This window comes from Lampetra fluviatilis, chromosome 27 (assembly GCF_964198595.1).
Source record: "Lampetra fluviatilis chromosome 27, kcLamFluv1.1, whole genome shotgun sequence".
NCBI classification, from domain to species: domain Eukaryota; kingdom Metazoa; phylum Chordata; class Hyperoartia; order Petromyzontiformes; family Petromyzontidae; genus Lampetra; species Lampetra fluviatilis.
Genome location: NC_136301.1, coordinates 9,479,013 through 9,505,193, shown reverse-complemented (window position 1 = coordinate 9,505,193; position 26,181 = coordinate 9,479,013). Strand labels below are relative to the sequence as shown.

General features: G+C 54.4%; 1 protein-coding gene across 1 annotated transcript; it reads right to left on the bottom strand.

Moving 5' to 3' along the window:
• Positions 1-157: 157 nt before the first annotated feature.
• SGPL1 (sphingosine-1-phosphate lyase 1) lies at positions 158-26,181 on the bottom strand. The gene is made up of 14 exons (XM_078869197.1): positions 26,023-26,181; positions 20,877-21,066; positions 19,124-19,191; positions 16,619-16,766; positions 14,829-14,908; positions 14,134-14,262; positions 12,023-12,111; positions 10,431-10,539; positions 9,099-9,197; positions 5,662-5,808; positions 4,690-4,928; positions 3,764-3,910; positions 2,997-3,117; positions 158-2,332 (listed from the first exon to the last, which is right to left on the bottom strand). Exons 4-14 carry the CDS (start codon positions 16,731-16,733, stop codon positions 2,192-2,194), a joined length of 1,416 nt encoding a protein of 471 aa, XP_078725323.1. The 5' UTR covers positions 16,734-16,766; positions 19,124-19,191; positions 20,877-21,066; positions 26,023-26,181; the 3' UTR covers positions 158-2,191.

The window sequence follows — 26,181 nt, the reverse complement described above, 5'->3', positions numbered from 1 at the left end:
ATACAGCTGACGAAGAGGTGATGCCGCCCGACTGATTCGGAGTGAGACCTCTGCTGCCAAATCCAGGTATGACTTCTCCACTTTCTCCGACTCACGCCCATCGTACCACACACACACAGAGAGGCACACGTGGACACACGGACACGCCACGCTCCTGTGCATTGAGAAACGAGCTGTAATTACAAAACACAAAATCAAGCCTTGTGGTTCCATCGTGACATAAACGTTAAAATAAGTACTAGGGGCTAAGGGGGTCAGACAGGGGTCGAATAGGGATGGGGGTTTAATGGTCATTGAGATAGGGGTTTACCGGTCAGGGTTCGGGGTCACGGATTAGGGGTCATGGATAAAGAGGAGGAGGGTTGAGGAATAAAGATCAGCGGGTCGGGGTCGCGAGGGTTTTCATTCAAGCAGCAGAGCAGGGGGCAGCAGCGCAGGGGGTTAATCGTTTAAAGGTCAAATGTCACAGAGCGACACGTACCATGAAAAGGGGGGGGGGGTTCCTGCCCTCCCAAATGGCCCCCACACTGACGCCAAGACCAATTCACCTGCTCAGTGGTTCCATTCCCACATACAAAGTGGTTACAGTGGCCCCCACCTTCGCCCACAGCCCCCCACATTCACCCACAGCCCCCCACATTCACCCACAGTCAAGTAGGGGTGAGAGTCAAGTATGGGTGAGAGTCAAGTTTCCTCTTGTGTCCCGCGTTGTGTCCCGCGTTGAGAGTTTCATGTTGCATGACCCATGTCGTGTGTTGTGCGTTTAATGCTGTGCGTCACCGGGTGTGTCACTGTCACTGTGTCAATGAAATGTATCACTGTGTCAATGAGTGTATCACCGAGTCCCTGTGTGTGTCACTGTCACTGTGTGTGTCACTGTCACTGGGTGTGTCATTGCTGGGTGTGTCATTGCTGGGTGTGTCATTGCTGGGTGTGTCATTGCTGGGTGTGTCACTAGGTGTGTCACTGGTTGTGTCACTGGGTGTGTCACTGAGTGTGTCACTGGGTGTGTCACTGGGTGTGTCACTGGGTGTGTCACTGAGTGTGTCACTGGGTGTCACTGAGTGTGTCACTGGGTGTGTCACTGAGTGTGTCACTGAGTGTGTCACTGAGTGTGTCACTGGGTGTGTCACTGGGTGTGTCACTGGGTGTGTCATCACTGGGTGTGTCACTGGGTGTGTCACTGGGTGTGTCACTGAGTGTGTCACTGGGTGTGTCACTGGGTGTGTTACTGGGTGTGTCACTGAGTGTGCCACTGGGTGTGTCACTGGGTGTGTCACTGAGTGTCACTGGGTGTGTCACTGGGTATGTCACTGAGTGTGTCACTGAGTGTCACTGGGTGTGTCACTGGGTGTGTCACTGAGTGTGTCACTGGGTGTGTCACTGAGTGTGTCACTGGGTGTGTCACTGGGTGTGTCACTGGGTGTGTCATCACTGGGTGTGTCACTGGGTGTGTCACTGGGTGTGTCACTGTCACTGTGTGTGTCACTGTCACTGTGTGTGTCACTGTCACTGGGTGTGTCATTGCTGGGTGTGTCATTGCTGGGTGTGTCATTGCTGGGTGTGTCACTGGGTGTGTCACTGGGTGTGTCACTGGTTGTGTCACTGGGTGTGTCACTGAGTGTGTCACTGAGTGTGTCACTGGGTGTGTCATCACTGGGTGTGTCATCACTGGGTGTGTCACTGGGTGTGTCACTGGGTGTGTCACTGGGTGTGTCACTGAGTGTGTCACTGAGTGTGTCACTGGGTGTGTCACTGGGTGTGTCACTGGGTGTGTCACTGAGTGTGCCACTGGGTGTGTCACTGGGTGTGTCACTGAGTGTCACTGGGTGTGTCACTGAGTGTGTCACTGAGTGTCACTGGGTGTGTCACTGGGTGTGTCACTGAGTGTGTCACTGGGTGTGTCACTGGGTGTGTCACTGAGTGTGTCACTGGGTGTGTCACTGGGTGTGTCACTGGGTGTGTCATCACTGGGTGTGTCACTGGGTGTGTCACTGGGTGTGTCACTGAGTGTGTCACTCTGTGTGTGTCACTGGGTGTGTCACTGGGTGTGTCACTGAGTGTGTCACTGTGTGTGTCACTGGGTGTGTCACTGAGTGTGTCACTGGGTGTGTCACTGTCACTGGGTGTGTCACTGGGTGTGTCACTGAGTGTGTCACTGAGTGTGTCACTGAGTGTGTCACTGGGTGTGTCACTGAGTGCCGGGAGAGTTGTGGAGACGCTGGGTAGTCTCGGGCAGGCGGGTGGAGAACATGCAGTCGAGGAAGCCGTGCGTGATCTCGGTGATGAGCGAGCGGTCCGGGATCGACTGGGCCATCCCGTAGATCGCTCCCTGGGCACAGAGACAAAGATCCCCCGCGTAGCCATCAACACACTGGTGGGGAAAGTGCTGTTAGCGAGGAGCACCTATGAAGGCCGGAACGGCACACGACGGGGTGGGTGACCGGCACCATGCCCGGCCGCCTTTGTCGCCCGAGTGTTAATGTTTACACACTGCACAAGGTACTCATTTGAGGTTGAGTCGACCTAGGAGAGGCCCAAGACCGGTTCAGATAATCGTCACTGGTGTTGGCCATGAACGGGAATAAAACTTGGGTTGCCGTGTTAGTAGGGCAGTGCACTAACCGCTGCTGGTGGTGTGTGTGTTGTGGTAGAGCTGGTGATGGTGGTGATGTCAGTGTGAGTGACGGTGATGCTGGAGGTAATGGTGGTGCTGGTGGTGGTGCTGGTGGCAGTGGTGGTAGCGATAGCAGTGGTCGTAGTGATGGTGCTGCTGGTGGTGATGTCAGTGTGAGTGATGGTGGTAGTAATGGTGGTACTAATGATGGTAGTAATGGTGGTGGTGCTGGTGGTAGTAGTGATGGTGGTGACAGTAGTGATGGTGGTGCTGGTGGTAGTAATGATGATGATGGTGGTACTAATGATGGTAGTAATGGTGGTGGTGCTGGTGGTAGTAGTGCTGGTGGTGCTGCTGGTGGCGGTAGTGGAGGACGCACCTTGCCCGTGGTCTTGGCGGTCGGGGTGAGCATGATCTCGGCCACGCAGCTCGTGATGTCGTCCAGCAGCTTCTCGGCAACGCCGGGGCGCGTGTGCAGCAGCGTCACCGCGATGTGGATGCTGCGGGAAACAACTCAGCATTGTCCGTACGGACGTACATCCACCTATCCGTCAACCATCTGTCCGTCTGTTCGTCACTTCATCCGTCTGTTGGTCTGTCCATCTGCCTGTCTGTCCATTTGCCCATCCATCATTCCGTCCATAACTTGGCCTGTCTATCCATCTGCAGTGACATCGCGGAGTGGAAGGGCAGGCTGTGTGTGTGTGTACAGGCTGCGTGTGTGTGTACAGGCTGCGTGTGTGTGTGTGTGTACAGGCTGCGTGTGTGTGTACAGGCTGCGTGTGTGTGTGTGTGTACAGGCTGCATGTGTGTGTACAGGCTGTGTGTACCTGGAGGGGAACTCCAGGGTGCTGTGTGTGTGCGCAAGTGTGCATACGTGCTGTGTGTGTGCGAGTCTTCACGTGGCCTCAAGGTGCACCTAGCCTGGCACAAGCGGCGTGGTGACGTCACCGCCACTTAGTGGCGAATGGCGCTTGTTGTTGTGTGTGTACCTGGAGGGGAACTGCTGGGTGCTGGGTGTGTGTGTGTTCGAGTCTGTGTGTGTGTACCTGGAGGGGAACTGCAGGGTGCTGTGTGTGTGTACCTGGAGGGGAACTGCAGGGTGCCGGGTGTGCGTGCACACGTGCTGTGTGTGTGTGTGTGTACCTGGAGGGGAACTGCAGAGTGTTGAGATGCCATCCTCGCACCATCAGCGCGTCCGACAGGCGGAAGATGTCAAAGTCACGCGAGCCGACAGCCACGACGGAGACGAGTGGCTCCCCGAACACGTAGAGCCCCGGCACCGTGCGCAGGCTGCACAAAGACAAAGGTCCCCCGCGTAGCCTCTCACACACTGTTGGGGCAAGTGCTGTCTTGGCGATTAGCAGCGCCGATGAAGGCCGGCATTGGCGCACAGAACCATGGCCGGCCGCCTTTGTCTTACATTGTTTAGAACGCCCCACGTCAGGTAATCGTTTAAGGCCGAGTCGACCTAGGGGATATGCCCAGATCCAGTTCAGATATTTAGTCGTGGGCTCAAACTGAACTGAAGTGGTGATGGTGAGCGGTGAGCGGTGAGCGGTGGACGCTACCTCACTCACCGCTTGCCCAGCAGCTGAGCCTTGGTGACAGTAAGTGATGAGTGGTGAGTGATGAGTGGTGAGTGAGGAGTGGTGAGTGATACAGCCCAGCCCCCTCACCGCTTGCCCAGCAGCCTCGCCATAGTGACGGCGAGTGGTGAGTGATGAGTGGTGAGCGGCGAATGGTGAGCGGCGAGTGGTGAGCGGCGAGTGGTAAATGGTGAGCGGTAAGTGATGAACGGCGAGTGGTGAGTGGTGAGCGGTGAGTGGCGAGTGATGAATGGCGAGTGATGAGCGGTAGGTGATGAGCGGTGAGCGGTGAGCGGTGAGCGGTGAGCGGTGAGTAATGGGTGGTGAGCGGCGAGTGGTGAGCGGCGAGTGGTGAGCGGTAGGTGATGAGCGGTGAGCGGTGAGTGGCGAGTGGTGAGCGGTAGGTGATGAGCGGTGAATGGTGAGTAATGGGTGGTGAGCGGCTAGTGGTGAGGGACGAGTGACGCAGCCCAGCTCGCTCACCGCTCGCCCAGCAGCCTCGCCGTGGTAACGATCTTGCGAGTCGCCTCCACGTATCCCGACCTCCCATGATGCACCATGGCGGCCCACGTGGCGGCCATGATGGCGCCGGGTCGCGACCCCGCGATGCTGGGCGACGCGTAGATCCCCCCCATCCAATCGGGAGCCACGAAATACTGGAAGTGTCGGATGACCGGGGACGAGTAGAGGACGACGGAGGAGCCCTTGGGAGCATAGCCGTACTGCCACGCGACACAGACACGCGACACAGACACAGACCTCCCATGTCGCCTGCTATAAACTATGCTTTATTTTACCAGGTAAGCCCCCACTGCGCTATACAGCTTTCAATCGTCAGAAGCAACCTGGCCACAAATGATAGCTCAACGAAGCGGCTTGTCGTCACGTGGAAATGTATCTCAGCCAAATACTCCGAACGCGTGATGTTCACTCTAAGTGTGGAGGGGAAAACCCGAGGGCCCAGAGAAAAATCCAAGTGACCACGGGGAGAACATGCAAACATACAGCAGCAGCAGGCGTCAGGGTCGGGATCGAACCCACGACCTTCTGTATACCAGGCGAGGTAGTTAACATCTCCTAGCCACCGTGATGATGATTAGAGAGAGACACGCAAACTCCAAATATACAGCAGCAGGCGTCAGGGTCGGGATCGAACCCATGACCTCCTGTGCACCAGGCGAGGTCGTTAACATCTCCTAGCCACCGTGGCGCCTTCGACGGGCCACTGGGAAAGATCCGTCACCGATGTTGATGGCCACGAGCAGGAATTGAACTTGGGGGCGGGGGAGCGGAGGGGTAATTGGGTGCGTAGCGGGGCTAACCACTGCGTCACCCCTCACTCCTCCCCACCCTCCCTGCCTCCACACATACCCACCATGCACACACGTACACATTCATATACATTGTGCTTGTTGTGTCAATGTGTTGTGGGGTGAGGCAGTGTTGTGGCCAGACCTTGTGCGTGTCAGCAGAGATGCTGGTGACCCCAGGCAGACGGAAGTCGAAGGGAAGGAGGGGGAAGCCGGCCGCATCCATGAAGACGATGAGGAACCCCCCGAGACACGCGTCCACGTGCACGGGAACACCCGCCGCAACACCCAGCTACACACACACACAACCACCACACCCAGCTACACACACACAACCACAACCACAACACCCAGCTACACACAGCCACACTTGAGTGTGTGCACGTGTGTCAGTGTGTGTGTGTGTGTGGGGAGCGGTAGTGTAGCGGTTAGCGCGCTGCGCTACAAACCTGGCCACCCGGGTTCGATTCCCGCTCACGGCCAACACCAGTGACGATTATCTGAACCGGTCCTGGGCCTCCCCTAGGTCGACTCAGCCTCAAATGAGTACCTGGTGCGATGTGTAAACATCGCCACTGGGGAGACAAAGGCGGTCGGGCGTGGTGTTGGCCACCCACCCCCTCGTGTGCCGTGCTGGCTTTCATAGGTGTTCGCTAACAGCACTTGCCCCTACAGTCTGTTAAGGCTATATGGGGGATCTTTGTCTTTTTATCTTTGTGTGTGTGTGTACACGTGTGTGTGTGTGTACACGTGTGTGTACACGTGTGTGTGTGTGTACACGTGTGTGTGTACACGTGTGTGTGTGTGTACACGTGTGTGTGTACACGTGTGTGTGTGTGTACACGTGTGTCCGGCAAAAACAACCCCCTACCTCCTTTCCCTTCATGGCGTCTGTGACCAGCACAGCGGCCAAATGGGGGCTCTGGACGGGTGCGAGGGGCTGGTAACCCCTCCACCTTCAATTAACTAACACTAAGCTACGAGGTAAAACATTCATTAAGCTTGTGCCGGAGGCCCCGGAGTGACAGGCGTCTATGACGTTTCCTGGCCAAACCCCATTTGGCGGAGACAGGAGACTGAATCCTTACCTTCGGGGCTCCTCCAGAAACAACAAAAAGCCACTACGTGTGGCCACGTGGAATGTTCGAATGGTCACTGCCGAGGAGAGGCTGCCACTCCTCTGTCGGGAGCTGGACCGGTACCGCCTGGATCTCTGTGGTATTCAGGAGGTCCGGTGGACCGGCTCAGGCTCCTGCCACCATGAGGGGTGGACAGTCATCTACTCGGGGCAGGAGCAAAAGAATGAAGGGGGCGTGGGAGCGTGGCGGTGAGGTGTGGGAAGCTGTAAGCCCCAGACTAATTTGGGCCCGCCTTCCCATCAACCAGAGGCGAGAAGTGGTGGTCGTGGTTACTTGTGTCCCCACCGAAGATGAACATCCGTGGAGGGATGCAGGCAAGGCCGATGAGTCAGATGCCTTCTATGACCTCCTTTCACAGGTGCTGGCTAAAGTGGCCACTCGGGACAGAGTCATCTTGTTGGGTGACTTCAATTCCCGAGTTGGTCATGATGTTAGCACCTGGTCTGGAGCAAATGGAAGACATGGGTCAGATCAGCTCAATAACAACGGTAGGAGGCTGCTAGATTTTTGTGCAGCCCATGGGCTTGTAATTACCAACAGGCTGTTCCGACATCGGTGCATCCACACATCATGGATGCATGCCGGGTCCAAGTAAGAACATCTTCTGGACGACATAGTGAAGGAACAGTGGATGCGGGCCCATGTCCTTGACACCAGGACCTACCGTGGAACTGATCTGCCCACAGACCATCGACTTGACATCTGTAAGATGCACCTGCCATTCTTCCTCTCTGGTGGTGGGTGTACACCCAGGACCCAATCCAAACCCATAGTGGCATGGTCTCAGCTAGCTGATGAAAGTTGCAAGCGAGAATGTCATCATCGCTTGCGGCTGGGGCTGGCATCATCCCACGCCCACTCACTCTGGAGCACTTGAATTTGTGTATCCCCATTCCTCCCCACCCATTGTCTGATGGGTGTACCGAGGTGCAATTCCTCCCTCCTCCCATCTCTACCCCTCTCCCCTATCTCTGCCCCACCCCCTCTCTCTCCCCCTGTCTCTTGCCCACCCCTTTCTCCCGCCCACTCACTCTGGAGCCCTTTTAAGCAGCTACATTTGGAGGTTCGCCCCCTCGTTTCTCTCCACCTGACGAAGACCGCTTGTGTTGCGATCGAAACGTCGTGGGTTTTTTGCTTTTAATTTTTGTTTTCTATCTACGTGACTTCACCGAAAGAACCAAGAATATCTATTTCGTCTACGTAGTTCGTGAAGCCTTCAATGGCTGTACCGGAAGAATTTCCATCTGTTACAGATACAATGGGAGGCTGATCGATGCCCGGATGTGGTCAAGGGATGGTACCCTATTGCTCAACCATGTTATGTATGCCGATGATATGGTAATTGCTGCTTACTCAGAGGAGGAGTTGGAGATGCTGCTGCTGAACCTGGAGCTTGCCACTAAGAGGTGGGAACTTACCATCAGCCCCACCAAAACTAAGCACCTGCCTGGGTATTTTGTACCATCGGACACTCCACCCCCACAACTCCCAATTGGTGATAGGGCAGTTGTGGAGAGACTGGAGAGTTTCCCATACCTTGGCAGTGTGCTCATGACTGGCTCCGGTTTGACAGCAGGTCTCACTCCGAATCAGTCGAGCGGCATTACTTGTCACCATTTGAGTAACGCTGTTTGGAAGCTACCTGGTCTGTCACTCCGCATGAAGCGTCAGGTCTTCTCTGCCACAGTCATTCCCTCCCTTCTCTACGCTTATGAAACATGGACCCCCCTAATAGAACATCTTCGCCGGTTAGAAACATTTAAGCTGGCCTGCCTATGATCCATCTTGGGTTTAACCAGGCCTGGATTGTGCGAGGAGCTCACAAATCCTTGAAAGATCTGGACAACGTTCCATCAGTGAGCTCCTCCAGCAAGGCAAGGCTGCGTTGGCTGGGTCATGTAGCCCACATGCCCAGCCACCGCATGCCTAAACAGCTTTTGTTCGGCTGGATCGAGGGGACTAAACGGGCGCGGCACAGGCTAGAGAAGAGATGGAGTGATGTGGTACAGGAGGACGTGGAGCTGAGTGGACTTGCCGATGACTGGTACCAGCGGTGTCAAGATCGGCCTCAGTGGAGGAGGCTCGTGAAGGATGCTACTGGGCAGTTGGAGGCAATCGCCCTCCAACAACAACGGAGGGGGGAGGAGTGACACTCACAACAACGAGCGGAGCGCCCGGTGGCTAAAGCACAGCAAGTTGGTACAGTAGGGGGCACAGGTGGTGCATCAGCCAGTCATCTCAGTCATCTCGGTCAGTCGACCCGTGGCACCTGCTGGGTCTGCCCCGTGACCTCCTGCCAGCGGGCGTTCGACACTTCACATGGCCGCAACGTGCACATAGCCTGGCACAAGCGTCGTGGTGACGTCACCGCCACTTAGTGGCGAATGGCGGTGGTTGTTGTTGTTGTGCGCGTATACATGTGTGTTTGTGTGTATTCACGCACTGCGGAGATCTTTTCAATCGGGTCGATGATCCCGTGCGGAAACTGCGGAGCTGAACCAACCAGCATGGCCGTGTTCCTGCCGATAGCTCTGCGCATAGCCTGCACGCAACCAACAGCACCACAACCACCACCAATACACAACCACCAACAGCACACAACATCATCAACACAACTACAACACAAATACCGCCACTGCCATGAAGCGCGGTGACACAGTCGCCCGGCAATATCACGCTCGCCGCTCGTTGCAGAGGTGAGCGGTTCGATCCCAGCGGCCACCTTGGTTAATAATGCCGCAGTCCAAATTAACCGCGAAAAATCGAGGATCTTAAAGATCCCGTGACGTCATTTGCGCGAGTAGGCCATTGCGTGCCAGCATCAAGAATGTACATTTTTGTTTCGACTCACATTGCAGATTTACTCAATTGTGATTGCACGCACAACAGCAAGCATCGCCCCCTTGCTGTGAACACAGGGCAGGACCCTCCTGACAGAGAGCCATGAGACTCGGTGAGGTTTCCCTGGGCGAACGAGCGCAACAATCGTAACCCTTGATGTTTGTTCGCGAAAGAACGTCGTCATGATTTCGATTTAAAGATTTCGTGACTGCAGGGATTCATCTTCTTGGTTCTTTCGGTAAAGTCACGTAGATAAGAAATAATAATATAATAAAAAAACATAATAAAATAATTCTCACGACGTTTCGGCCACAACGCAAGCAGCCGTCCTTAGGTGAAGAACAGGGCTGTCCCTACTACGTGCCTTTACCGAAAGAACCAAGAAAACGTCGTCATGGTTTGCGTGTACGTGTTCGCTCCGGTTCCTTACTGCCATAGCTAGTAACGCACACACCCCAAGTAGCGAACACACCAACGATACTCGCCATCCGTACCGCGCCGTACGTAGCCATGCTTGTGTAACTCAGATCGCCATGAAAATATCGCACTCATTACACACTGCTTGTCATAAATGACCCACAATACCTAGCCGATCTCGTCAAGGGGCATAAACCATCACGCCAACTGCGGTCATCCTCGCAGCCGCTGTTTTTGGCCAGCCTTCTGGAATGCTCTTCCTTCCGATATTAGGAAGCCACAGGAGTTATGCACTTTAGTCATCGAGATTGAAAACTCGTGTCTTTAGAACTGCTTCTTGTGTTTAGTTTGTTGTCCTTCCCCGCACCTCCGATTAGCATAGTTGGCTACATACATCACGCACCATCACGGCCAATATGTCCATCATCACTACCACAGCCATCACCACCGCCACCATCAAGAGCACAATCATCACAACCATCACCACCGCGCACACAGTGGTGGTTGCTGTGCTCACCCTGATGTCCACCTGCATGGTGCGTGGGTCGAGGGGCACGTGTCTCAGCGTCATCCCAAAGTAGTGAGCCGCCTTGTTGAATGCAGCATGGCAGCTCTCCGGGGCAACACTACTCACCACACACACCACGTACACACCATGTACACACACACACAGCATGTACACATCACGTACACACACACCACGTACACACACATACACCACGTACACACACCACGTACACACACCACGTACACACACACCACACACACACACCAAGTACACACACACATACATACACCACGTACACACACACATCACGTACACACACCACGTACACACACATACACCATGTACACACACCACGTACACACACACCACACACACACACCAAGTACACACACACATACATACACCACGTACACACACACACCACGTACACACACACACCACGTACACACAAACACGTACACACACACCACGTACACACACACACCACACACCACGAACACACCCACACCACGAACACACCCACACCACACACACCACGTACACACACACAAACCACACACAGCATGTACACAACACACCACATACACACACACACCACATACACACACACACACCACATACACACCACACACCACACACACACCACGTACACACACACACACGTACACACACAGCATATACACATCACGTACAGACACACCACGTACACACACACACCAAGTACACACACACACCACGTACACAACACACCACGTACACACACACACCATATACACATCACGTACACACACACACACACCACGTACACACACACACACCACGTACACACACACCACGTACACAACACACACACAGCACGTACACACACACACACCACGTACACACACACCACATACACACCATATACACATCACGTACACACACACACCACGTACACACACACCACGTACACACACCACGTATACACACACACACCACGTACACAAACACACACACCACATACACACCACGTACACACACGCACACACCACGTACACACACACCACGTACACACACACACACCACGTACACACACACACCACGTACACACACACACCATGTACACACACACACACCACGTACACACACACACCACGTACACACACACACACACCACGTACACCCCCACACAACGTACACCGCAGTTTCTGTTTGACTGAAGAGCTGGGGCTAAATGGACGTGGCACGGGCGAGAGAAGAGATGGGCTGATGCAGTACAGGAGGATGTGGAGCTGAGTGGACTTGCATATGACTGGTACTATCAGTGTCAAGATCGGCCTCTGTGGAGGAGGCTCGTGAAAGACGCTGCTACCGGGCAGTTGGAGGCAGTCACCCTCAGCAACAACGGAGGGCGGATGTGTGATGCTCACAACAACGAGCAGAGCACAGGGTGGCTAAAACGAAGCAAGGTGGCACAGTAGGGGACACATGTGCCCATTGTCTCGGTCAACCCATGACACCTGGGTCTGTCCTGTGACCCCCTGCCAGCGGCGAGCCTTTGACACTTCACGGGATGGCCTCAAAGTGCACCTAGCCTGGCACAAGCGCCGCTGTTGCCGTACATCTCGGGCTGGGTGACCCCGCGTGCCAGCGCCATGTCTCTGTACGCCTTGCACGCCATGAGAATGCTCTCAGTGCCACCTGACGTCACCTGCACACACAGACAAAGACAAAGGTCCCCCGTGTAGCCCACGCAAGACTGTTGGAGCAAGTGATGCACCTGTGAGGGGGGTGGTGTGGCGAGCGACACCAGGACCGCCTTTGTCTCCCCGGTGCTATTGCTGACACACCAGGGGCGTGCGGTCAGGAGAGCCAGGGGAGGCAGGGGAGGCAGGGGAGACAGGGCCTCACCCGTCATACTCCAATGAAAAAACAATAAAAAATAAGTGTTACGATTTTTCCACTGATCTGTGTTATAAAGTAATTTCTGTACGATTCCAATCATTTTTATAGTCAAAATATGTCACCAATGCAATCATTTCATTGGGGACATAAAGAGAGATGGTAACAGGCACGCGCTTATTGCCGCGCTCCATCCAGTTGCTGAGGGGTTGCGCAATCAGAGGGGAGGCTGAGCTCGCCGCTGCCTCACCTCTCGTCTCTCCCCGTGTTCGCAGCAGGGCTCTGCAAATTTGGCGATTTTGACTAAAAACGATTGGAATCGTACAGAAACTACATTTATAACACAGATTTAGTGGAAAAATCTTAATATTCTGTTTAATTATTTTTTACTTTTCGTAACAGCTATTTCCATTGGAGTATGACAGGCGAGGTTATGCCTCCCCTGACCGCACGTCCCTGTTACACACCACACCAGGTGCTTCTTTGAAGCCGAGGGGATGACCAGCACTGGCGCAGTCAGCACGGGTTTTGGTTGAGCGGGAATGGAAGTTTGTTCAGCGGGTTCGTAGGGAAGTGTGCGAACCACTGCACCTCCACCACCAGTCATATATGTGTGTAGTAAAACCTTGGATCGCGAGCATAATGCGTTCCGGAAACGTGTTTGTAATCCAAAGCACTCGTACATCAAAGCACTCGTATATCAGTTGTGATCACGTGATGCTCGGCAGACAAAGCGTATACACGCACGACTCGTATTGCAAGATCCTCGCTCGTTGATCAAATTAATATTTTAGAAAAAATGTTGCTCGTCTTGCAAAAGACGCGCAGACCAAGTTACTCGCAGACGAAGGTTTTACTGTAGATGTAAACGCACACATTCGAGAGGGCAGAGCACGTGAGAGGGGAGACAGAGGAGAGTGGGGGAGAGCGAAAGATTGCAGGTGAGTACGGGGGAGAGAGGGCAAGTGCGGGGGAGTGCAGGGGAGTGTGTGTGGGGGAGTGCAGGGAAGTGCAGGGGAGTGCGGGGGAGTGTGTGTGGGGGAGTGCAGGGGAGAGCGGGGGAGTGAGTGTGGGGGAGAGCGAGTGGGTGAGTGTGGGGGAGTGTGGGGGAGTGAGTGTGGGGGAGTGTGGGGGAGAGAGGGGGAGAGTGGGGGAGTGAGTGTGGGGGAGAGCGAGTGGGTGAGTGTGGGGGAGTGAGTGTGGGGGAGTGAGTGTGGGGGAGTGTGGGGGAGAGGGGAGAGAGGGGAGAGGGAGTGAGTGTGGGGGAGTGTGGGGGAGAGAGGGGAGAGAGGGGAGAGAGGGGAGAGAGGGGAGAGGGAGTGAGTGTGGGGGAGTGTGGGGGAGAGAGGGGAGAGAGGGGAGAGAGGGGAGAGAGGGGAGAGGGAGTGAGTGTGGGGGAGTGTGGGGGAGAGAGGGGAGAGAGGGGAGAGAGGGGAGAGGGAGTGAGTGTGGGGGAGTGTGGGGGAGAGGGGAGAGAGGGGAGAGAGGGGAGAGAGGGGAGAGGGAGGGAGTGTGGGGGAGTGTGCGGGAGAGCGTGTGGGGGAGTGTGGGGGGTGAGAGGGGGAGAGCTGGGAGAGGGAGGGAGTGTGGGGGAGTGTGGGGGTGAGAGGGGGAGAGCGGGGAGAGGGAGGGAGTGTGGGGGAGTGTGGGGGAGAGAGGGGAGAGAGGGGAGAGGGAGGGAGTGTGGGGGAGTGTGGGGGAGAGAGGGGAGAGAGGGGAGAGGGAGGGAGTGTGGGGGAGTGTGGGGGAGAGAGGGGAGAGAGGGGAGAGGGAGTGAGTGAGGGGGAGTGTGGGGGAGTGAGGGAGTGAGAGGGAGTGAGGGGGAGGGTACCGTGCCGCAGGCCTCGGGCCCTCCGTGGAACAAGTCGAGGCTCATGGCCACGATCTCGGCCTCCATCTTGCGGACGCCCGGGAACACGTCCGGGTGCAGTGGGTTGGACCACGCAAACTCCCCGTATGCCTAGCAACCAGCACAATGTCACCATGGCAACCATTCGCCACGGCAACCACCCTCCTTGGCAACGACCCACCACGGCAACCACTTGCCGCAGCAATGAGTTACCACGGTAACAGTCGCCATGGCAGTGCCTCGACCACTCACCAGTGCAATCACTCACCACGACAACGGCAATTAGTAATCATCACGACAACGTGTAACCACGACAACTGCTAATCACCAGAACCATTCACCATGGCGACCACTCGCCATGGGAATGGAGCAACCATTCACCATGGCGACCAGACACCACGGCAATGGCAATGAGTCATCATCACGACAACATGTAACCACGACAACCACTAATCACCATGGCGACCACTCACCATGGGAATGGAGCAACCATTCACCATGGCAACCGGTCACCACGGCAATGGCAATGAGTCATCATCACGACAACATGTAACCACGACAACGACTAATCACCATGGCGACCACTCACCACGGGAATGGAGCAACCATTCACCATGGCAACCGGTCACCACGGCAATGCGTCAACCACTCACCACGGGTAGCACTTATGCACTCACCTTGACTAGGAGCTCTGTGAGTTTATCCTCCCCGTGGTAAACAGTGCCGGACACAAAGCCCTGCTTCCAATCAGCGTTGCCTGTGTGCACACACAAACAAAGATCCCCCGTATATCCTTAACAGACTGTCGGGGCAAGTGCTGTTAGCGAGCACTTATGAAGGCCGGCACGGCACACGAGGGGGTGGGTGGCCAGCACCACGCCCGGCCGCATTTGTCTCCTCAGTGCCGAAGTTTCACACATCACACCAGGTACTCGTTTGAGGCTGATTCGACCTAGGTGAAGCCCAGGACCGGTTAAGATCTTTCTTACCGATGTTGGCCGTGAGCGGGAATCGAACTCAGGTCGCCGAGTTCATAGCGCGGTGTGCTACAAACGTGCCACCACTCCCCACACGCACACACTCATAAGCACATATACAAAGATACGTGCATGTGCGCACAAAGACAAAGATCCCCCATATAGCATAGATTGTTGGGGCAAGTGTTTTTAGCGAGCAGCACCTATGAAGGCCGGCATGACACACGAGGGGGTGTGGTTATCCAGCAGCACCATGGCCTTTGTCTCGTCAACAGCAATGTTTACACATCGCACGCCACGTACACATCGCACGCCACGTACACATCGCACGCCACGTACACATCGCACGCCACGTACACATCGCACGCCACGTACACATCGCACTCACGTACACATCGCACGCCACGTACACATCGCACGCCACGTGCACATCGCACACCACGTACACATTGCACACACCACGTACACATCACACGCCACGTACACATCGCACGCCACGTACACATCACACCCACGTACACATCGCACACATCGCACGCCACGTACACATCGCACTCACGTACACATCGCACTCACGTACACATCGCACGCCACGTACACATCGCACGCCACGTACACATCGCACTCACGTACACATCGCACTCACGTACACATCGCACGCCACGTACACATCGCACGCCACGTACACATCGCACGCCACGTACACATCGCACCCACGTACACATCGCACGCCACGCACACATCGCACGCCACGTACACATCGCACTCACGTACACATCGCACTCACGTACACATCGCACGCCACGTACACATCGCACGCCACGTACACATCGCACGCCACGTACACATCGCACTCACGTACACATCGCACTCACGTACACATCGCACGCCACGTACACATCGCACGCCACGTACACATCGCACTCACATACACATCGCACTCACGTACACATCGCACTCACGTACACATCGCACTCACGTACACATCGCACGCCACGTACACATCGCACTCACGTACACATCGCACGCCACGTACACATCACACGCCACGTACACATCGCACGCCACGTACACATCACACGCCACCTATTATTTGAGGCCTAATCGGCCCAGGACTGGTTCAGATAATCGCCACTGGTGTTTCCCGTGAGCGGAAATCAAACTCGGGTTGCCGGGTTCATAGCACAGGGTGCTTAGCACTACCCTACACACGTACACACGCACACAGACTGCACACACACGGACATCGAGATCGCATGGACAAAAATATACCGCACATCCCACCACGGAAGGGGAGTACGCCAAGGAGACGTGGCACATACAACACGCTCTATACCATGTGGTGTACATAACAACGCGGTACGTACAACACACCATTACCAGTCGCTGCGATGAGCCTGCGACCTTGCGACTCCACCATCTGGTAGCCCCATGACCCAATAACCTGTCAATACTGTGACCCCATGACGTAGTGACCCGGTGACCCGCACCCATTTCCTTGTATGGGCGGAGTGCGGAGATGACGGCCTCCGCTGGCAGGCCTTGCTCGGGCAGCCGGGTGAGGTAGGAGCTGCCGGGCGGCAGGGAGACGAGCGACTTGGACATCTCGTGCAGGGCGTCGTCCACACGGCCCTGGATCTAACCACCACCAGACAAACAAAGACACAGATCCACCGTGTAGCCTTAACACACTGTTGGGGCAAGTGCTGTTAGCGAGCACCACCGTCTCCCCAGTGGCGAAGTTTCACACATCACACCAGGCACTCACTGGAGGCCGATTCGACTTCAGGGGAGGCCCAGGATTGATTCAGATAATTGTTGCCAGTGTTGGCCGTGGGCAGGAATCGAAATCGGGTTGCCGGGTTCGTAGTGCAGCGCACCAACTGCTACGCTACCGCTCCCCACCACCAGAACCACGACAACCACATCCGTGTTACCACTACCTAACCACCACACCAACACAGCCACATACACACACGGAGTGTGGTCCACACAGCCCTGGATCTAACCACCACCACAACCACCATCATCATCACAACCACCACAACCACCACAACCACCACAACCGTGTTATCCCGACCGAACCACCGCATGAACACACAGCCACACAGAACGTGCTCCGCACGGCCTTGGATCTATCAAAGGCAAAGATCCCCCGTGTAGCCCACACAGACTGCTGGGACAAACACTGAGTCTGCTGCCAGCACAAGGGGAGGGGGGTGGAGCGATGACTGCTGCCGTATGTGCAGTAACATTGAATTTTTTTTGGAAAATCTGCTTCGTGACGCCGGCACACAAAGGCCTCCTCTTTGCGAGTGAAGCAGACTGTGCGCAGTGGCACCGTCACGGTTCATACTCGCACCAGCGCGGCATTAACCCGGGCGGCGCACGACTGGACCCGCGAGCCTGCACACCAAGTGGACAATGCACCACCGCTGGGGCCACCCACTGGGCCACCCACTGGGGCCACCACTGGGGCCACCACTGGGGCCACCACTGGGCCACCGTTGAGCTACCATTGGGCCACTGTGTCACCACCGTCGTCCCGGAAGGGGGGTCATGGGTCCAGGTGCAAAGGGGACACTTGATGTTGCAGTTTCTCGTGGAGCGAAGTTCAGCTAGCGGAGCGGGCTAACGGTGGTGGTGGTGGTGGGGGGTAGAGGGCGATTGATAATGTGGCGAGATAACACAGCGACGAGATAACGAGGGGGGAGATAACGAGGGGAGAGAGGAGAGAGAGATAATGGGGTCGTGGTGGCAGCGCCACATGGAGACACGGGGTCGACGTGGCGACTTCGGCCCCAACACGGGGGCCGGGGGGGGCGTCACGCGCTCATTAACGCCTCGCCTCCGACAGAGGTCGCAAACGGGTTTTGATTCCTTACCCGTACCCGTACCCGGCCGGGAACGGGTACCCGTTCCCTACCCGTACCCTACCCGAAATGAGTGACAAACGGTGACTCACCAGTGACTCACGGCCTACCCGTACCCGGCCACACCAGGGTCGTAAACAGATACCCGTACCCGTACCTGGCTGGGTACAGGTAGCCGGGTATGGGGTAGGGTACGGGTATCGGGTACCCGGTTGCGACCTCTGGCCTCCGAGATCGGTAACCGCGGCAGCTAATTTGTTGTCCGTGCCGATTCCCGCGGTTCACTGCGACCCACGCCGGCGCTGCCGGCAACCGTCCATGTTATTAGAGAACGGAATCCGTGGTAGAGGATGTCACGGAGCTACCACCGAGATCCCTTCAATCATTCTAATCACGGCCTTATTTGCCGCCTCTACCGCCACAACCACCATGGTTACAGATCCTATCACCTTCACTTGTCGATTCCTCTGCCCGTGTTCAGGACTCGCTCTATGCCAGACACTGGCCGTGTTCAAAGACCACACTGCAGCGTGGGTAGAGGAGGAGCTCTGGGTGTATTGGGTGGAGCATTTACACTATGAGACCTCCTTTACCAGTGGCAAAATATAGTAAAGGTTTTTACCCTTTCAACTGGTACAAAACCGACACCTTTATACAAGGCATCATGTTTGCAATAACCACAACACAAGCAGTCAAAATGCAAACAAAAAAAAACAACTCTGATAATGGTAATGATATGCACTGTCCTTGAAGTTGATTGGTCCACACCCGAGACAGCTTTTCTTAGAGTCTAGTCTCCATTGGTGTTGGACCAGATGATGCCAAAAGGCGCACAACTCAAAAACAGCGCACTATCAGAGTATGGAGAGCTCGGGGTAAGCATTTACACTATGAGACCTCCTTTACCAGTGGCAAAATATAGTAGTAGGTTTTTACCCTTTCAACTGGTACAAAAACCGACACCTTTATACAAGGCATCATGTTTGCAATAACCACAACACAAGCAGTCAAAATGCTGTGGTTATTGCAAACATGATGCCTTGTATAAAGGTGTCAGTTTTTGTACCAGTTGAACGGGTAGAAACCCACTACTGTATTGGGTGTAGCTGTGGGTGGACTCACGGTCGTGCTCAGGTAGGGCAGGCGACGCACCACGCGGAAGAACGCCTTCTTCACCCTGGAGTGGAGACCTGCGGCGCACGCACAGCCCAAGCCGTTGACTTCGCACGTTTGCACGTGTGCCCCCCCCCACACGCCCCCTTCCACCTCCCGTGTAATCCGATTGCACATCAACAGGCCTCCGAGTGATCTGATCGAGAGCCAACGGGCGCAGTGCAATCCCATTACATCGTAGCTGGTAGGAACCGGTAACCTGATTGCAGGGGGACACGGGTAATGCACGCAAGGGTTGGCATGCCCGCACGTAAAAGCCGCAACGGCAGCAGGCCTAAGTCATATTCTTAGGTTTTTTCGGTAAAGTCACGTAGGTAAAAAATATAAATTAATAATAGTAAAATAAAAATAAAATATTTATTAATTTAATTTTTTTACCTACGTGACTTTACCGAAAAAAACCTAAGAATATGAATCCTTGCAGTCACGAAAACTTCAAATCTAGAATTAAGGCCTAAGTCACACCGTGGACAAATCCTCCACACGCCTTTTTTCCCCCGGCACGCTGAGGATGGAGATCCCACCCTGTAGTAGTAGTTGTTGTTGTTGCACTCAGCGTGGTCCCCTGCCTTACTACCGGGGGCATCCTTCCAATAGCTGGGAAGCACGTCTGGGCAGCACCAGTCGGCTGTGATGATGCGATCACACAGGGCAGCCTGCACACAACCGCCACCCTCCCTCAGCAGTTCGCTTTACCTGGGCTCAGGCTGTGGATCGCTCATTGAACTTCCTCAGCAGATGGCACATCAGCCAGCCAGCCACTCACAAGGGGTTTCTCCACTACTTAGATTAGTTGAGGCACAGTAGCCTCAGCAGGGTTATCCCTCCCTACCTTGATGTCATCTGAGCTGAGGGGTGACCCCTCCCCCAAGACCTCACAAAAACGCTCAGTAAATCTGCAGAACTCAGTCATACAAAAGACAAAGACCCCCCATAGAGCCATAATTGACTTGGGGAAAGTGGTGTTAGCGAATAGCACCTATGAAGGCCAGCACAGCACTAGTGGGGGTAGGTGGCCAAAACCACACCCGGCTACCTTTGTCTCCCCAATGCTGATGTTTATACATTGCACCAGGTACTACACTTCTTTAAGGCTGTGTACACCCAAGGGAGGCCCAGGACCGGTTCAAATATTCCCCATCACTGTTATTGGTCATGAGCGGGAAAACAAACTTCTGGTCGCTGGGGTTTTAGCGCAGTGCACAACAACAACAACAGCCGCAGCGACCATTCACCAATAAGTGGCGGTGACGTCAACACAGCACTGGTGCCAGGAGAAGTGCACCTGGTGGCCACATGAAGTGTCAAAAGCTTCGCGCTGGCAAGTCACGGGGCAGACCCAGGTGCTGTGGGTGACTTACTGAGATGACTGGCCAATAGATGCCCCATTTGTGCTCCCCATTGTGCCACCTTGCAGTATTTTAACCACCACCCGCCATTCCGCTCGTTGTTGTGAGCAATCGCTCCTCCGCTCTCCGTTGTTTGTTGTTGTTGTTGGAAGGCGACTGCCGCCCGACGGCCCAGTAGCATCCTTCACGAGCCTCCTCCACAAGAGGCCGATCTTGACACCGCTGGTACCGGTCATGGGCAAATCCACTCAGTTCCACATCCTCCTGAACCGCATCAGCTCCATCTCTTCTCCAGCCCGTACCGTGCCAATTGACCCCCTCGCTCACACTCGCTCGCACCCACGCCCACTCACTCTCAGGCTGGTGGACTATCCTGTAAGCGCGCACGAGGACGAGCGTGCACACGCATGACGCCAGCAGCAGCTAGGCTCAAGGCCTTGCGTCCGCACACGACGAGTCGACAGCCTCCAGCGCCCTGTGGCACAGCGCAGTGATGTGCAGCACATGGGGGCCCAGGCTTATGTCCTCCAGCAGGGACCAAACCTAAACAGGAGGGACACACGTGGGGACACAGACACGGGGGCACGGAGACACACGGGGAGGGGGGGGGGGCACACACCGCGGGGACAGAGACATGGGGGCACGGAGACACGGAGGGGGGACACACATGTGGGGACACAGACACGGGGGCACGGAGACACACGGGGGGGGGGGAGCACCACACGCGGGGACAGAGACACGGGGAGATGAAACACTGAGACACCAAGGAAATATGGGTTGGGGGCGTGTGTACACTATACATCTATCTCGACACCTGTGGTTGTGGTTACTGATGTGGTGGTCGTGGTAGTTGTTGCGGTTAGTGGTGGCTGCCTCTCTCGCGATGGTGCCAGTAGGCCTCGGCAAGGTAAGGTAATTTACCATTTTCACTGGCTAAAAGGGTAAAGGTGTGCTAAGGTGTCGACATGCCAAGGGGTAAGGTAAAAGGGTAGGGTAAAGGTAGCTCGAAAGAATTACCCGGTAGGGTAAAGATAGCGCGAAGTATTACCCGGTAAATACGGTGCCTTGTTTACCGCTAAAAGCTCCGTGGCGCAGTCCGTGGCCTCCATTTAATAAGTAATATATTTTTTTAACTTGTTTTTAAACACGCTTTTATGAAATGTACTAGTAATGGCAGAACGACTCAGAAGCGACCCCGAAGCTTGCCACAACGTAAGGGCCGTGGCCAATTACAGCCAACACGTGAGTTGACCCGTGGACAATTAGACCCAAGCTGAAACATAACATATAAAAAAGAATGTTAATTTTTTTTTTATGATAGAATATAGGATAGAATATAGTATTGTCATCAGTGTGACATAAGTATACCAAGTTTTGCAGTCGATACCACATTGGGAAGTGGGTACAAATTGAGTTACAAGATTTGAGGATACAACAACAGGCGTGTAAAATTAGAATCATCGAGAGTATTCTTTATGAATAAAGCGCTCTACCTTATAGCATTTACCTGTTATAAACCTTTTTCACGTGTAGTAGTACCCCAGTAATTACCCTGTAATTGGGTAATTTGTATGGGGTAAGGGTAAAAGGTAGGGTAAAGGTAGGCTCGTTGTTTTCACCTTTTACCTTACCTTGCTAAAGAGTAAAAGGTAACGGTAGAGTGATTGTATTGTGACAAGGTAAAAGGTAGGGTAAAGGTAGGCTCGTTGTGTTTACCTTGCCGGGGCCTAGGTGCCAGGGTGAGTCCCACATGACACACCACAGTTACACAACAACAACAACAGCTGCTGCTGCTGATGATGATGCCAAGCCCAGCCACGTCACTGGCCAGAGAGCATAGCAACAATGCAACACAATACAACCCATTACACAACATTATACAACATTACACAACACAACAACAACCACCATAACACATTACACAACAATACACAACACAACCACCACAACACATTACACAACATAACACAACCACCACAACACATTACACAACACAACCACCACAACCCATTACACAACACAACCACCACAACAACACAACCACCACAACACACTACACAACACATTACACAACACAATCACCACAACCCATTACACAACACAACCACCACAACACACTACACAACACAACCACCACAACAACACAACCACCACAACACACTACACAACACATTACACAACACAACCACCACAACCCATTACACAACACAACCACCACAACAACACAACCACCACAACACACAACCACCACAACACACTACACAACACATTACACAACACAACCACCACAACACATTACACAACACAACCACCACCACAACCCACTACACAACACAACCCTATTACATTACACAACCACCACCACAACCCATTACACAACACAACCTATTACATTACACAACCACCACATTACACAACACAACCACAACCACCACAACACATTACACAACACAACCACCACAACAACCCATTACACAGCCGCAACCTATTACATTACACAATGCAGCAATATAACCAACAACAACCACCGCCCAACAACCCAGCACATGACACAACGCAACGACTACAACACGACGTGACGTCACCACAACACCACAACGCTACAATCACCACAACACGTAACAGCACAACAATCACAACACAATCAATTACAAACAATCCTCAACACAACCAACAACAGAAGCAAAAACATCACACCAGATGGGGAACATCTTTACAACAGCCACACAAACACCTTGACAGTGACACCTTCACAGACAACGCCCTCAATCACCATGGCAACACCCTTCCATAGCAACACCCCTCACTCACCATGGCAACACCCTCACTCACCATAGCAACACCCTCACCATGGCAACACCCTCACTCACCATGACAACACCCTCTCTCACCGTGGCAACACCCTCAATCACCATGGCAACACCCTCACCATGACAACACTCTCACTCACCATGACAGCACCTTCACCATGACAACACCCTCACCATGCCAACACCCTCACTCACCATGGCAAACACCCTCACCATGGCAACATCCTCACCATGACAACACACTCACCATGGCAACACCCTCACCATGACAACACCCTCACTCACCATGACAACACCCTCACCATGACAACACCCTCACCATGGCAAGACCCTCACTCACCATGGCAACACCCTCACCATGACAACACACTCACCATGGCAACACCCTCACCATGGCAACACCCTCACCATGGCAACACCCTCACCATGACAACACCCTCACTCACCATGACAACACCCTCACCATGGCAACACCCTCACCATGACAACACTCTCACTCACCATGACAACACCTTCACCATGACAACACCCTCACCATGGCAACACCCTCACTCACCATGGCAACACCCTCACCATGGCAACACCCTCACCATGAGAACACACTCACCATGGCAACACCCTCACCATGGCAACACCCTCACTCACCATGACAACACCCTCACCATGGCAACACCATCCCCATGACAACACTCTCACTCACCATGACAACACCTTCACCATGACAACACCCTCACCATGACAACACTCTCACTCACCATGGTGGTCATTTCAGGGCCGAGTCGACCTAGGCGGAGGCCAGTGCCGGTTCAGATATTCGCGGAACAAAAGTCGCCGCGTTCGTAGCGCACAGGCAGCAGTGAGGGAGCTCCTCCACTCACCACACTCGCATTCACACGTCCAGTGATGCACACGTGGAACTTCTTTCGCACCGCACGTAGCCAACTGTGCTAATCATGCCCAACATCACGCACTCACATTCACACTCTCTCTCTTACCCTCACACTCTCACTCACTCACCATCACACTCTCACTCACTCTCTCTTACTCACCCTCACACTCTCTCTCTTACCCTCACACTCTCACTCACCTCACCATCACACTCTCACCCTCACACACTCTCACCCTCACACAATCTCACTCACCATCACACTCTCACTCACTCACCATCACACCCTCACCCTCACACTCACCACCACACTCTCACCCTCACACAATCTCACTCACCCTCACCACCACACCCTCACCATCACACACAATCTCACTCACCCTCACTTCCTCACCCTGACCATCACACTCTCACACACTCACCCTCACACTCTCACTCACCTTCACTCTCTCACTCACTCTCACCCTCACACAATCTCACTCACCCTCACCACCACACCCTCACCATCACACTCTCTCACTCACTCTCACTCTCTCAGTCACACTCTCCCTCTCTCACCCTCACACTCTCTCTCTCACTCCCTCTCTCTCACCCTCACTCTCTCACTCACCCTCACACTCACTCACTCTCTCTCTCACCCTCACTTCCTCACCATCACACTCACACGCTCACCATCACAGACTCACACACTATCTCGCACTGCCTCACTCATCCCCCTCACTCCCTCACAACACTCTCACCCTCACTCCCTCACACACTTTCACCATCACACTCTCACCCTCACACAATCTCGCACCCTCACTCTCTCACTCATCACACTCTCTTACCCTCACACTCTCACCCTCATTCTCTCACTCACCCTCACTTCCTCACCCTGACCATCACACTCTCACGCTCACACTCACCATCACACTCTCACTCACTCTCACTCACTCTCTCACCCTCACCATCATACTGTCACACTGACCATCACTCACTCTCACGCAATCTCTCACTCTCACTCCCTCACTCTCTCACTCACCCTCACTCTCTCACTATCACATTGTCATGCTCACCATCACTCTCTCACCCTCACTCTCTCCCTCTCTCACCCTCACTCTCACTCCCTCACTCTCTCACTCTCTCCCTCTCTCACCCTCACTCCCTCACTCTCTCACTCTCTCCCTCTCTCCCTCTCTCACCCTCACTCTCACTCCCTCACTCCCTCACTCTCTCACTCACCCTCACTCTCTCACTATCACATTGTCATGCTCACCATCACTCTCTCACCCTCACTCTCTCCCTCTCTCACCCTCACTCTCACTCCCTCACTCTCTCACTCTCTCCCTCTCTCACCCTCACTCCCTCACTCTCTCACTCTCTCCCTCTCTCCCTCTCTCACCCTCACTCTCACTCCCTCACTCCCTCACTCTCTCACTCACCCTCACACACTCTCTCACTCTCTCACCCTCACTCTCACTCCCTCACTCTCACTCACTCTCTCACTCACCCTCACTCTCCTCACTCACTCTCTCACTCACCCTCACTCTCCTCTCACTCACCATCATTCTCTCACCCTCACCATCGCACTCTCATGCTCACCATCACAGACTCACACTCTCACACACTCTCTCACTCACTCTCTCACCCTACCCTCTCACCCACTAACCATCACACTCTCACCCTCACATCACTCACTCTCACCCTCTCACCCACTCACCATCACACTCTCACCCTCACCATCACTCACCCTCACACTCTCACCCTCACTCTCACCCTCACTCTCACCCTCTCACCCACTCACCATCACACTCTCTCACTCACCCGCGTCACGAGCTGTTCCATGTCAAGTGCTCGACGTCTCTCTGCTGACCTCTCCTCTACTTCACTCGACCCCCCCCCCCCCCGCCCCCCGTGCCGCTCAGATCAGAGCGACACTCCCAGTTCCTCGTCTCGCCTTCCGCTACACCTCCACTCGCCCTC